The 13,925-nt window shown below is 37.4% G+C and overlaps 1 protein-coding gene across 2 annotated transcripts in view; it reads right to left on the reverse strand.

The window, feature by feature from the left end:
* Positions 1–13,925, reverse strand: part of slc39a11 (solute carrier family 39, member 11) — a 77,396-nt gene that overhangs the window by 8,495 nt on the left and 54,976 nt on the right. For both annotated transcript variants that reach the window (XM_088439519.1, XM_088439518.1), the window contains exon 6: positions 9,852–10,010. In XM_088439519.1, the coding sequence (XP_088295645.1) occupies positions 9,852–10,010 (159 nt within the window). The remainder of the gene's footprint in view (positions 1–9,851; positions 10,011–13,925) is intronic.

The raw sequence follows: 13,925 nt of genomic DNA on the forward strand, positions 1-13,925 counted from the left end.
TCACATAAAAGGATAATGTTAAGATAAGATTTAGACAGCAGGAGGTGCTGCAGGTGCTGCATTTACCATTGCCTGTAGCTATAACAAACATGGCCACCTCTTGAGAAGTGCCACCCCCATGTAATAATCATTTAATTATAACTAGACCTATGATTATATTTGAAACATACTGCTGGCCATTAAGAACAACTTCATTTGTAAGTTTTTGAAATGTACAATCTTTTAATTTATTCATTTTTAATGAAAATAGTCTAAATCTTACACACTGTCCCTTCAAAGGTTGAATTGTGCCCATCAGCAACACACACTGGCACTGTTTGCCAAGCTCTGAGGAGGTAACTTTCTAAGGTCACCTTTTATCTTTCCAGTCAGGTATTGAACAACTTTGAGAAACAAAACTAAGCCCAGCGTTGTCTGTCCTGTTGATTCTCCGCTATGTTTAGTTGCAATTTTAGTAGAGTTCATTTGGCACAGAATCTAAATTGAACTGAGTCTTAACTGGGTTCATATTTCTAACCTCTTTTTAACATGCAAATTAATCTCCAAAGTTAACGCTTTAAATTTGAAAGTCCGAATTAAAATGTTATGTTAAATGTAGTTGTGTTTTCAATACGAATTCTTGAAAACTGCAAAAATCAATAATGTCAAGTCAGTGAATGGATATCAGTCTGTGAAAAGAAATTACTTGTTTCAACCAGTTCGTGACACAAAAAAGGTTAATATAATAACAAGAGACAAGAATAAAAATGTTTCTGCTGATGACTAACTGTTCTTTCAAGACATCACATAATGTGCATATGAATATTAGCGCCTATCACGACTCACCGGTAGAGACAAACTGGCATTCGCATGTTTGGTGCAGTATAAGTCAGTGAAAAAAATAATTTAAAAAAAAGGCAAGGAGGATCCACTGAGTTCAAAGGCTTGAGCATAGCAGAGGATCCGTGCAAGAATTATTAATGCAGTGCCATTCACTCTAATGCCACAGGTGAAAGATGGCATACAGTGGATAAAAAAGCAAAGAAGAGACTTAAAAGAAGACAAATGAAAGATGAAAGCATTTTTGCACAGGCAACTTGGAGAGACAGCAGTATCCTCCTGTCTGTGCAGCTGCAGATAGCCGAGAGCCCAAAGGGCCTCTTCTTCACCATCTAACTCCTGTCATTACCTAGGATAACGACACATTGACTCCAATCTATTTCCTCACTGTCCATCCGGGTAGACATAATGAAGCACCCTTCTGGGGGAAAGCACTCTTCACTTGCACTCAATTCTCTAGATGGCTCTGAAATGCCACAGGGGCCCTAGAAACTCTATTTGCACTTTAACACTAAGTTTGACTATACATTAACAGGCTTTCGTGTTTGGCTTTTGATACACTTTACAGAGCATGGCTGGACTTCATTTTTTTTTTTTTTTTATCTTATACAATGGAAACCTAAAAATAAAATGCTCCTGAATGCATAATATCCGTATAGTATATTCAGACACATTTTTTGTGAAACATGCACAGTTGAAGACTTACAAAATGCTGGCACTTTTCTTTTCTATATTAAAAAAGACATCAGAAAAAAGACGAAATCAGATTAAGCGCTTCCTGGACAAAATGTGTGTGAATTCTGAAAGCTGAATGAAAAATTATGAAGCCATGCGAATGATTTGGAACTATGGAATATTATAGTATTAATCTGAACTTCAGTGTTTCCTTGTTTTTAGCGGTTAATAGGAACCGAAAAACCTCTGTGATAAGTGAATTCTGCAAAGTAGGATTTTCCCTGACGGACATTGTACGTACATAAATAAAATACCGTAAGTCCCCAAATAAAATCATAATCAAAGTTGCATCTGTCTAAAAGGTGCGTCAAATTCTGGTACAGTGTGCCCTCGATTTACGAGATTAATCTCTCACATGCACACTAACCGCCATGTTGGATGTGTCACAAGGCGAAAGAAATGGCATAAAGAGGGGACAAAAAAACGTCGCGTTCCACATCATAAGTTGAACAAACTGTAAGACAGGGACGTCGTAGACCGTGGGTCCACTGTATTTGTATGTTATCGTGTATAAGACGCACCAACACTTTGGCAACAATGTAGAATCTATATAAGAAATATGGCATATTTGTAAACGCTTCATAGTTTCTTGTGTTCATATCCGTAAGTAATATATTTGTTGTGTATTTAATTAGGTGTGTTTCAGATTTCGCACATTGTGACTGGTTGGTGAATGGCTCACCAGTGGAGTGAATGTTCTCCAAGCAGTTGTTTTTCCTTTTCCTTGTGACACAGCCGAGGTTGTGCAGCATCCATTTTTCACCAAGTTTATAATCATGGGTATATGCCAAAAGACTGCAATTACTAAACGAGTCAAATGGAATACCTTTCCGTGTTCTCTAACCGGCACAATTGGCTGCATACCTTGTAACTCTGATTTCAATCAGTTAGAAACATCATAACCTTTACATAATCCTCTCCGTTTTAGTAATATTTCTCCTGTGTGTAACCAAGAAGAAATTCGGATGGTGGTTCTTTCTGCTTGGTTCTTTATTGAAAATAATGCCGTAACAACCTCAGCTAACACAAGCTGCTGATGCAATAGGCACTGGCTGCTAACAGCCAACTGAAGTCCCCCTCTAGCTCATTCCATTACAGTCATTACTGTAGGTGAGAATACTAATGATATAAATATGCATATCTGTTTGTCAAAATTTGACTCATGGGGCTGACAGATCAATCTTTCTCATAAGGTGTTGTATAAAAATAAAAATGACATTTTTAAGTCATCATTTATAGAATTCATAATTCAGCCTGATAAAAAAATGTGTCTTATATTTTGGGGAATTGCGGTATGTAACATTTTTAACTACCCCACCAAGACAAACACTGTAAAAAGTCAAGTATATGGTTGAGTTAAAGGGTTATTAAAAAAAAAAAAAAAAAAAAAAACTTGCCTACACTTCTTGCCTATGCCCAGAGATCTCTGGACTGTAGTAAAGTGAATAAATAGCCGGGTGTCTTTTTTTGGGCACGTACATTATAACAGCTAGGTTTTAGTCACCTCCTGTTCACACATACAATCACAGGATAATCGGAAAAATTCATATTAAACCTTGTGATTGATATGCATGTACCCCGTTTAACTGATGCACTGGGGATCATTTGCATTGTCTACTCAGCCGGACATTTTGCTTTTGGCAATTTTGATGAGGTTATTTCAACATTCCAAGCTGGCTAAGGAAAAGGAACTATTCAGGTCAGAATAATAATGAGGATTAAAAAAGATTTTTTTTCAACCTCAGGCAATAAACTGCATGAACATTTAAATGATTCTGTTTTTATGTTTCCAAAATAGTCTTGTGAGCAAATGCAGCCGCTTGAAATATTTGTATCACGTTTACCCTTGAACAAATATTGCATAATTATTGTATCCTAGAAAAACAACAACAAATAAGAAAAATGTCAAGGTCTTCTCTCTGTTGTATATGTTGGCTGATTTCCCCCTGAATTGTACATATTTTCCCAGAAAATAAGCTCTCCACAGGATTCCATAAATGTTCAAATTCATCCAGCCATGGAGTGGTTGTCTATAGTAGTCTATCTCGGGAGGGAGTCTTGATTACTTGTATGCTGCTGCTGACAGCTAAGTGGCACAACAAAACCTCACTGTGACATAAATCTGTTTCTATTCGCTCATGTTTTTATCAATTGCGTGATAATCTGTTGTCAATCAAAGCTATCTCAGTCTTAATATTTCTGTAAAATTGAACATTTTCATTACTCAAGTTCTAGGCAAGTTCTTTTCATCCTTTTAGGGCTGTCACTAACAGTTTTAGAATCATTTATTCTACCAACTGGATTTCTTTTATGTCAATATTATACGGGCTTCCTTCTGATAGATTTCAAGGGCATTTAGACCTCACCTTTGCAGCTCCAAAACAGCAAACTTATCATTGTCACTGCCTAGTCCACAATTCCACACCTCGCCTACATTCTGTCTGGCAGTTTTTCAACAAATCTATGTGGGGTATGGGGTGAAAGACTTTGACAGGAAAAGGTCATATTCTGAATATATTATATTGTGCGTAAAAAGTGATGTCATCAAATGACTACCAAAGTAGGCATGCACTGCCACATCAAATGAGTCACCCTCCTTCCTGCCAGCTTGAAGCCACTCAGCAGGATAGTGAAAAGATCATTTGCATCATGAAAAAACGAGTGCCCAGTTGGAAAATTGAGTATATGGCCCACATTTTGATGATAATTATGCCACACAAAAATAAAAATTTGGGCTGTGAGATGGTCAACAAGTGTGACATGACACAAAACTAAACTAAAACTAACTAAATTGGGTAAAAAAGAGGGTTAGGGTCTGATCTACTATGTGGGTCAATTTGATTGAACCTTCAGTAATTATTTCTGTTATTTTAAAGTGGACACTTTAAAGAAGCAGGACAAAAATAGCTCATATTAGGTCAAAAGTCACTCTTAAATTATTATAGTAATAAAAAAGAAAAAAAAAAGAATTTAGGTCAATGATAAAAAATGGTGTCCCAAGGGGGAAAAAAAGCTTAAAGCAAACCCTCTTCCTGTCGGCTTTCGTCAAAGGGGCATGATGTCATGAAGTCACCACATATCTCATTGCGGAAGTCAAGAATGGGCAGCAGGACGCACAAAAACAAAAAAAAATGGGAGAAAATTCAACTGTCCCATCTTCATTCATAGCAAAGATTTAAAGTTTAGTGGAAAATGTAACAGACAGCAGAGCCAAGGTACGCTATACCATCCAAAAGGTTTTTCAACTGAGACAACTGCGGCACGGATTTTACAAGAGATTCAAAGAAAAGTCGCCAGTGCCTTGACCAAAACGAACAGAGTGGCCCTAGCACTAACATGTGATTCATGGACATCAAGAGCAACAGTCTTGTCGCATTTTACATGTGAAGCACATGGGTACGAATATGAATGCAGGGTTTCACTCCATTGCAAATAAATGGGCTTTGACCGCCATGAATATGGTGATTTGGACTGATAATGCTTCTTAGATGCTCTTAGCTAGACAAAATAACAACCTAGCACACGTTTAATGCTTTGTCCATATTCACAACTTTGCTGCAACATCTGAAAAAGTTTATTTTCATATCTCCACCGACATTATCTACTCTATTCTAGTCTACACCGTATTCAACAAAAGTCCAGTCTCCATCAGGAAATCTACCTGTTTTTTCTTGTACTGCTTGCTTTGGGATTCCAAAAAAGTAGCCTGGCTCAATTGTCATCAGCCAGCAGAAAACAGCTGCCATTGATGACGAATGATAAGGACTGGAAAGACAATGACAATAAGGCAAATTGATACTTGGAATTTTGAGAAGGTTCCTTTTTAACACTCTTAGCTGCTGAAGATGTGTAGAGCCAGCTAGATTGGTCGGTGAAGAACGAAAGGGTGTTCCAAAGGATTGTTCAGAAGATGTTGGTTTTAGTAGATCCTCGGTTCTATGCCGTGAAAAATTAAAAAAGCTGAAAAGCGACTACCGTGCCATTAAAGACCAAGAATGACCGAATGGGAAAGCTGAGAAAGAATTGGAAGTGGTTTGAGTTGATAGAAAGCGTTCACGGTCACAGACCGGAGAACATGGGACTGGACGCTTCGCAGATTCTCAACCGCATTGCGAGAGGTTGCTGATAATGTTTCTTCATGGTATGATGCACAAAATGAATTGCCAGGTACAAGCTATCATGAGTTGACAGAACTATCAGTATAACTATCACCACCACCAGCTACTTCCTCTCCGGCATCTGATTCTCCACAAGCATCTAATCTTGTTCCTCAATCTACCCTAGTACCAGTACCATCCTCCAGGATAAGTAGCAGATGGGAGGATGAAATTATAAATACAAATGGTGATATTTCAGTTACAACAGTGTCTTATTGAATCTTAAATTAACTAATCATGATCAAGAAACCTGTACAAAAATTGCCCAAATTATCAGCATTTTTAGATGTCTCAGATTTTTGTAAAATTCTGCTTTGCACGTTGTCTAAAAGCAGTGTAATATGTGCCTATGATATACCTTCATTACAATTCTTTCTTGGTTTGTGTGGATACTGCAGCAGTCATCAAAGGAAATGCTCCTGGCTGATGCAGAAGAGGATCAGCGTAACTGTGAACAGTCCGATTGCCAATTTCATATCCTCCATGAAGATACGGCAATAGCGAGAAAGCATGCGGTGAGGGCAAGAGAGCAGGAGTCAGTTCTGAGTAGAGCAGAGGTGGATACTAACAGTGCCTTCAACCAGGCTTTTCAGCTTCCTGGCTAAGCAAATTCAGTTACAGGTCACATCCAACAATTCCTTCCTTGGATTATGGCAAATAATTGTTTGCACTGAGTGCTCATACATTTTGTGTGGTTTTACAAGCAGTTCTCATTTTTTTTTCTGTTCATAATGATATATTTTTCATAGTTTTCCCGTTGGTTTAATAAAAAAAATAATACCACAACTCCACTTGCTTAAACATATTATGCAGTGGTGAACATTTACCAGTTCATTCATTAATAACTGCTTTATTGATGACATAAGTTTCAGGTTTTTCTCAGAGGCTTATAAACCTCATTAATCATTTACTAATACTAATTACTCAATGTTAAAAAAAATCACTAGGATTTCATCTTGATAATACTTAATAAATTATGTAGGAGTGTTAATTACAAAGAAACATTGACGTATGAGTGCCACTGCATAAAGATGTTTATCAACATCACACATGTTTTTTATTTTACAAATTAATTAGTTCAAACCATCATCTTCAACAACATGAGATGATGCAACCATGTCTCTGATGCCATGTCTCATCCATGACTATAATGTATGTTTCATGAAAGGTTTCACATAAATTGTGAAGGGCACAGAAAATCATAATCATTGATTTAGCAAGCTTGACATAATCATTACTATTCAAAAGACACCGCCACCTTCCTTTAAGACGGCCAAAGCCATCTTCTAACACCAACCTGGCCTTACATGTTATTTTAATTATACACTTGTCAGGGAATTAGGGAAGAGACTGCCCATCTCCCACAACCTAGACAGACTTAAAACTTGAGCATAATTGATATGAGTCCTGCAAAAACACTCCAGAAAAGTCCCCTTCTACCTACAACCCCAATCCCAATTGGGGCATTGTGTAAAACTGAAAAAAAAAAAATAAGAGTATAGTGATTTGCAAATGATCTTCCAACTACTGTACAATGTATTCAATTGGATAGACTACAAAGGCAAATTATTTATTGTTTAACAGGATCAAATTTATAGATTTTTTTTTTTGCAAATATTCACTTGTTTTAAATGTGATTCCTGCAACACCTTTTAATGACGTTTGGACAGGGCAACAAATGACATGGAAAGTTGAATTCTCAAAGAACATCTTTTTGGAACATTCCACTGGCAACCTACACAGGTTAATTGGAAACAGGATAGGTTATAAAAGGCTCAGTCTTACACAAGCAAAGATGGTTACCACTTTGTGAGCAGCTGCTTTGTCAGAACAATGTTTCTCAACATTTAATTGTGAGGAATTTAGAGATTCCATCATCTGCTGTCCGAAATATTATGAAAAGGTTTAGGGAATGTGGAGGACTTACTACATGAGGGCAGTAAGGCCCAAAACCAACTGTGAATGCCCGTGATGTTCGAGAAAACATCACTGTGTAAAGAATATTACTGGGTTGGCTCAGGAACACTTCAGAAAACTGCTGTCAGTTTGTCACTACATCCTCAAAACTCTACCATGCAAAACAAAAACCATTCATCAACAACATCCAGAAACGCTGATGCCTTCTCTGGGCCTGAACTCTATTGACAGATGCAAAGTAGAAAAATGTGCTATGGTCCGATGAGTCTACATTTCAAATTGGTTTTGAAAATCGTGGATGTTGTCCAGTCTGGCAAACAAGGAGAAAGACCATCCAGATTTCTACCAGCGCAAAGGTCTAAAGCCAGCATCTGTAATGGTATAGGGGTGTTTTAGGGCCCATGGCATTGGCAACTCCCATATCTATGTCGGCACATTCAAACCACACAGGTGCATTGAGGTTTTGGAACAACACATGCTACAAGTCACAACTTTTCTGGGACGTCCTTGTTTATTTCAGCTGTAAAAGAGTGGAAGTAATAGACAAGCCTCCCTGCATTTTAGATCTGTCTTCCATTGAATATGTGTGAAAATGTGTGTGATTATGAAGCGCAAAATCTGAAACTGGAGGCCCCACATTGTTGAAGTGAAATCCTACATCAAGCAGGAATGGGAAAGAATTTCATCTACAAAGCTTCATCAGGTAGAGTCTTCAGTTCCCAAATGCTTATTGTATGTTGTCAGAAGGAAAAGTGAAAATGGTGAACATGCCCCTGTCCCAACTCCATTGGTATGAATTTGACTCTTCATTGTAGTCTTTTTCATGGACCACCACTAAATGGCAATAAAGTTTATGTTGAACAAGCACCATTTCGATTTGAGAAACTCTTTTCTAATCAATGTATGTTATTATGCAGCTAGTGCACCTGTGGTTCAACAGAAAGATCAAATCAAGCAGGCTTGCTGTGTTTTTCAGTTCTAATTGAGTCAAACATTAATTGCATGTACCACACGAAATGAGCTTTTCTTTTTCTCAGTATTTACAGTGAATACATACAGGAGTGCACATATTTTTTTTTTCAAAATTACTCTCATGAGTACAAGAACGTAGTGTTTGGTGCGCACACTTTCCATCAGTAAAATGTCTTAGTCACTGTCAATGTCATTCACAGTGTTTGTCTTAAATGAAATATCAATATTTATCATTTGGGCAACAGTTTTCACATAATATTTTGGTACTTCAATTTTTCCTACGAAAAGACAATGTATCTTGTTCCACCTTTTTTTTTGATACAATAAAACCTATAAAGTTTATAGTTAGCTTTAAAAAAGTAGCAGTTGTCCAAATGCTACTTTTATGGAAAAGGGCATGCTCCTTATTAATCAAAACTCAATAAATGTAAAAAACAAAAACTGTCTACCTTTGTTATTCAACCTTGCAAAGATGTATGATGATTGTATGATGATTATTTGGACTTCTATAGATTGAAGCAGAAGTCATGTTTAATTGAAGTGAATCGTTGTGAATTGAAAATCACTGAAATCGAAAATTGATTCTGAATCAAATCATAGACCCCAAAATCGGAATCGAACCAAATCATGAGACAGCCAAAGATTCCTACCCCTAATATATGTCATTGTATATCCCTCTCAAATGTTCCTAAGGTGTATCTATCTAAAAAGATTACCGTAGTTTAGTAAGAAAACTGTGCCTTTGTCTTTCCCTGGTGACAATTTTTGTACTGGATGTGATTTTCTACCATGGAAATGTGCTCGAAATTAATAGAGAAGCCCAGCTCACATGTTATTATGACCACATTGCAAGTACTGCACATGCAGTGACAACTGTACCATTGTTTTTCTCATATGCGAATTAGCCTTTGACACAAAATGATACTTTTTCTAGAACACTCCTTGGAAACGCGGTGACAACACAAATGGTTCTCCTCCTACGTACTTTTGCACGTACCTAATTTGGATTTTATCCACATCTTCTAATTACATAAATGTGGCTGTGCAGATTGAAAGTGGGCTGCCAATCAGCAATAATGTGTTCTATTCGTAAAAAGGCAGCTGCAAGGTCTGCATTTAAGATATGCCTCACTTGTGATGTGTTTTTTTTTCTGTGCAGTTATAACACTGACTAAGATAGTTAATTTCTTCAAATGAATTGCCTGAAAAATCCTACAACTTTAATATCCTATCTAAACAGTTTATTCTCACCTGGAATGTTATGAATAGTGATGGCGAGGATTAGGAGAAGGATGCGTCTCCAGCTGCTCCCCGAATGGCCAGTCACTTCCACATGTGTGTTTTCGGTTTCCTGGTCATCTGAGCTACCCCAATGAGATACTCTCTTCCTCGGGAGTTGAAGCCCCTCTTCTGTTTTAACGGGAGCAAAAAAAAAAAAAAAAAATGACAACAAAAAAAGGATTAACAACAAAAAAGTCAGAGGCACTCTCAAAAGTGAAAGGAAAGAACATATATTATAGACCAGGAAGACGGCATAGCAATATGTCCCAAAAATTATGATAGCAGGCTATGTTGACTTTTTGAATAATCCCAATGTATATATTCTTTTTATTATTTAATATTGGTATTGGCGCATTGGTGGCGGATTGGTTCATAAGTGGAATAGGTAAAACACATGCATCATCCAGTCTGGTGGCCAGTCTAAGACCTTACAATTGTTTGTTTTTTATTAAGTACTTTGTTGTGTTGGCAGTGTGTGTTAGGTCATTGTCTTGGTGCATAATGAAGATTTCCCGATTAATTCGGACATATGTCGACGAGAGTAAATATACAAATTGTTTAAATAGATATGTTTTCTGACACATCTCATACACACAGGTTTAAGCTGTTATTGTGGGGTTACAACTTATACCATCCAAGGATGAATCCATCGACAAACACAAAATGTTTAATATTCTGATAATTACTTTCAACACAGTCAGGTAAATGCCGATGAGCATTTTGTGATGCAACATATGAGTAAAATTAGACATTGTAATTTGGTGTAGATGCTATTTTGACATATTAACTCTATTACTTGAAGCCCAGTTAAAATGGATCTTTGACATCTATTGCCGCCAATGGCAGTGAATGAATTAAAAGTCTTTAGAAACAGTAAAATAAAACAGACTTTTTTTTTTTGTTGCTGGTTTGTCAGTTTCCTTGGTCCTTAATTTTGTCACGGTGTAGCATGATGTCTTTCAGTGTACTGAAGTACAAGTTAAGTTTGAGACATTTTGAGTCTAGTTTCCGAGTCAAATTTGTCAGGTCTAGTTTCCAATGTTCGCTGTGGTTACATTGGCTTTTGTGTCTAAAGAATTTCTACTTCCCACTTCCTGTGTGCAGCTGGGTCCAAATTCTGCTCTTCACATGGCATACATTCACAACTTGGACACCAACTGTCTCCTCTGTAAAAGAATCAGCATGCGGTCATTGGTATTTTATAGATCCAATGTGCACGCATGTGGAGCAGTGGTACAGTAAGGTTCACTTTTTACATTTATAGTTTATTAACATAGCTGAATTTGCAGCTGGTGTGGTGATCAATTCTTACTCAGTCGCCCTAGCAACCAGTCCAAAGTGTAGTTAACTACACACTGATGACCTGAGACCTTGCTATGAATCTGAATAAGTGATATAAATAATCAGTGGAAGAATAGCCACAGTAAATTAGGAATTAAACAGCATTCGCAAATTGATACCACATTATGGTAACTATGTTGTTTGTGGTAAGGTAAACCAAAAACATGACGGCTCAAATGAACTACTAAGTTTCTACACACATTTTCAAGTTTGAAATGAGACGATTCTCCCGACACAAGGCTTTGAGTGGCAACTTGACATAACGCTAAGCTATCTCGGGACATGGGTATGCGCATGCATCGGTTAGAAGGACAAGCACACGAAAAGTGAAATCATATAAATCCTTTCAAATTCCCCCTCAAAGAACTTATAACCCTGACTCCGGTGACGAGCTATATTGGCAAGAGTGCCATCTGAACCGCATAGTCTCAAAAAGAGCCTTGAATAATAAGTGCTTTCATTAGTAAGCCTTTTGCAATCTATTTAAACTGAAAGGAAATGTGAAGACATGCGTCACTGATTTTAATAAAACACTTGAAATTTAAGCTCTGGCCATTTTTCCAGACACACTCTTCTTCATAGATTTAGCCAGAAACGTGCTGTCTCGAGGAAACCCAATTTCAGTATGCATTCTAAACGTCCACCCATCCCTAAGGAATAAAAGCCATTCTATTAGCAAATACTGCCAAGCACTCCGCCTGTTATAGTAGCAGTATGTCATTTTGTATCCAATCTCTTTTTCTATTGCAGCCCGGGATGTGCATTAGTTCTTAACAAACAATCCTGTCTGCCAATGCTGATAGGCTTTTCTTCGATCAAACCACATACCGTTTTAGACTTACCATAAAGTTATAGTATAGCTACACCTGTTGACTGGACACAATTACCATTGTCATCTTTTATTGAGCTCTTGCTTGGTTCAGTTCATGGCAAAAGCAAAGGAAAAACTAAGCCTCCCATTCTGATCAATTTCACATCTTTTTAAGAGAAGTATAATGCATGGGTGGCAGTATTGGCATTAAATTAATCAATCAGGTGTTGTCCTTGCCACACTTGCTCCTTGAGACACAAATGATCAAGTTCTTAGCAACAAATCAAATTTCCATTAAAATCTATTTGATGACAAAATGCCCTTTAAAATCGCAACCCAATAAGGCCTGCATCACTCATGACAAAAGAAAAACCGAAAGAAAGCACAGAAGAGATACCGAATCAGAATACAAGATGCATTAATTCCAGATGCATTTAGACAACTCCCATTCATCCCATTTAATCAAGTAGTGATCAGTGACATTATAAATAGCTATTGGTCATTGCTTTGTTGTGGCTGGTGTTGATACGTAGCCTGCCAGTCAAAATGGACAAAAAGAGACATGGTCAGATGGCGCTAAGCATGCATATTTTTACAAATACAATGGCCACATTTTTCCCATTAATGTGCATATGTTTACCTACACGGCTCTGTAGGCAGTGCCTTTTTGTATTCTGGAATGCAGTGTGCATGCAGTGGTGGAACAATAGCAATGGAAATGGCAGCTAACGGCACAATGTGAATTCTGATTGATATGCTCTCACCACCATCACCGTCGCAGTGTTCTGGTGTACTGCAGCATGCTTTGTTCACTTATCACTCAATGTCGACACAGAAAACACATTCTTTATGCTATTGACTGATAAGACAATAGAGCTATGCTGTGTGGTTTGTCACACAACAGTCCAAAGTGGGGAATTGAAGTGGCACAAGTTAAAAAAATAAAAAAAAATACATTAGAAAGCCTGATAATGTGCTCAAGGCATGTGCTACTGGAAGGAGGCCTAAAATCTTTATACTGTCGTGGTATATGTTATGCTTCCCAACTAGTGCAATAGAAATTACGGCGATGCAGCTATCAATTTTTGTTTCAAATATGATACAGGAAGTTTGAAATCGGATAACGTATTCAGATAAAACATTTAAACATTTGTCTATGGGACTAATTTGGTGGCTTGAAAAGTGCATTTGAGACAGTATTGGTTTTTTAATAGTGATCAGTAGGATGAGTAACTGTGTCAGGCTGTCAGCATCAAAATGTGCAGTCATTTTCATTCAGCACACCAGCCAATAGGATTTGGATTAATTTATGCTAGACTGAGCCCAAGCCATCGATAAACTCTGGCAACAGGTGCCGTATGTCAATGGAAGCAAAATTATTATGTTTTTAGCTCCCTGTATTGGTGATCGAATGTAATGTCAGTCTAATGTTGTGTTGTTTATATCGGGAGTCAGGAGTTTGAAACCTTGCCTGTGATTGGTCATTTTCAGTTTACAGCAAGTGGAAAATCCCAATGGATAAAAAGGGTGAATTTAGCTTCTTTATTTATATACTATAAACACCATATAGTACAATGTCAAGAGTAGTGTTTATTACAGTATGGATCTTGCTTTGACAGTATGTTAGGAAAAAAAAAAGAGGGATGGTGGAGGGGTGTCTACCTCAAACTGTTCCCACAATGGTGCAAGAGTACAACTGTCTAAAACACTTTGGTGAGCTAAAGAAGTAAGATATAGGGGGAAAGTAATGGGTCTACCCCAGTAACGCTACGGTGAGAAATACGAGAAGAGACAAAAGGAATGGAGTTGAGCCAAAGTCTTAGTTTCTGATCAAGTGTCCAAAAACAAAGCTGCAAAGCCATTGGCAACTACTTACATTATTCGCTCAGAGA

The sequence above is a fragment of the Hippichthys cyanospilos genome, chromosome 17, assembly GCF_059441005.1.
Source record: "Hippichthys cyanospilos isolate Australia breed blue-spotted pipefish chromosome 17, RoL_Hcya_1.0, whole genome shotgun sequence".
Classification (NCBI taxonomy): Eukaryota; Metazoa; Chordata; class Actinopteri; order Syngnathiformes; family Syngnathidae; genus Hippichthys; species Hippichthys cyanospilos.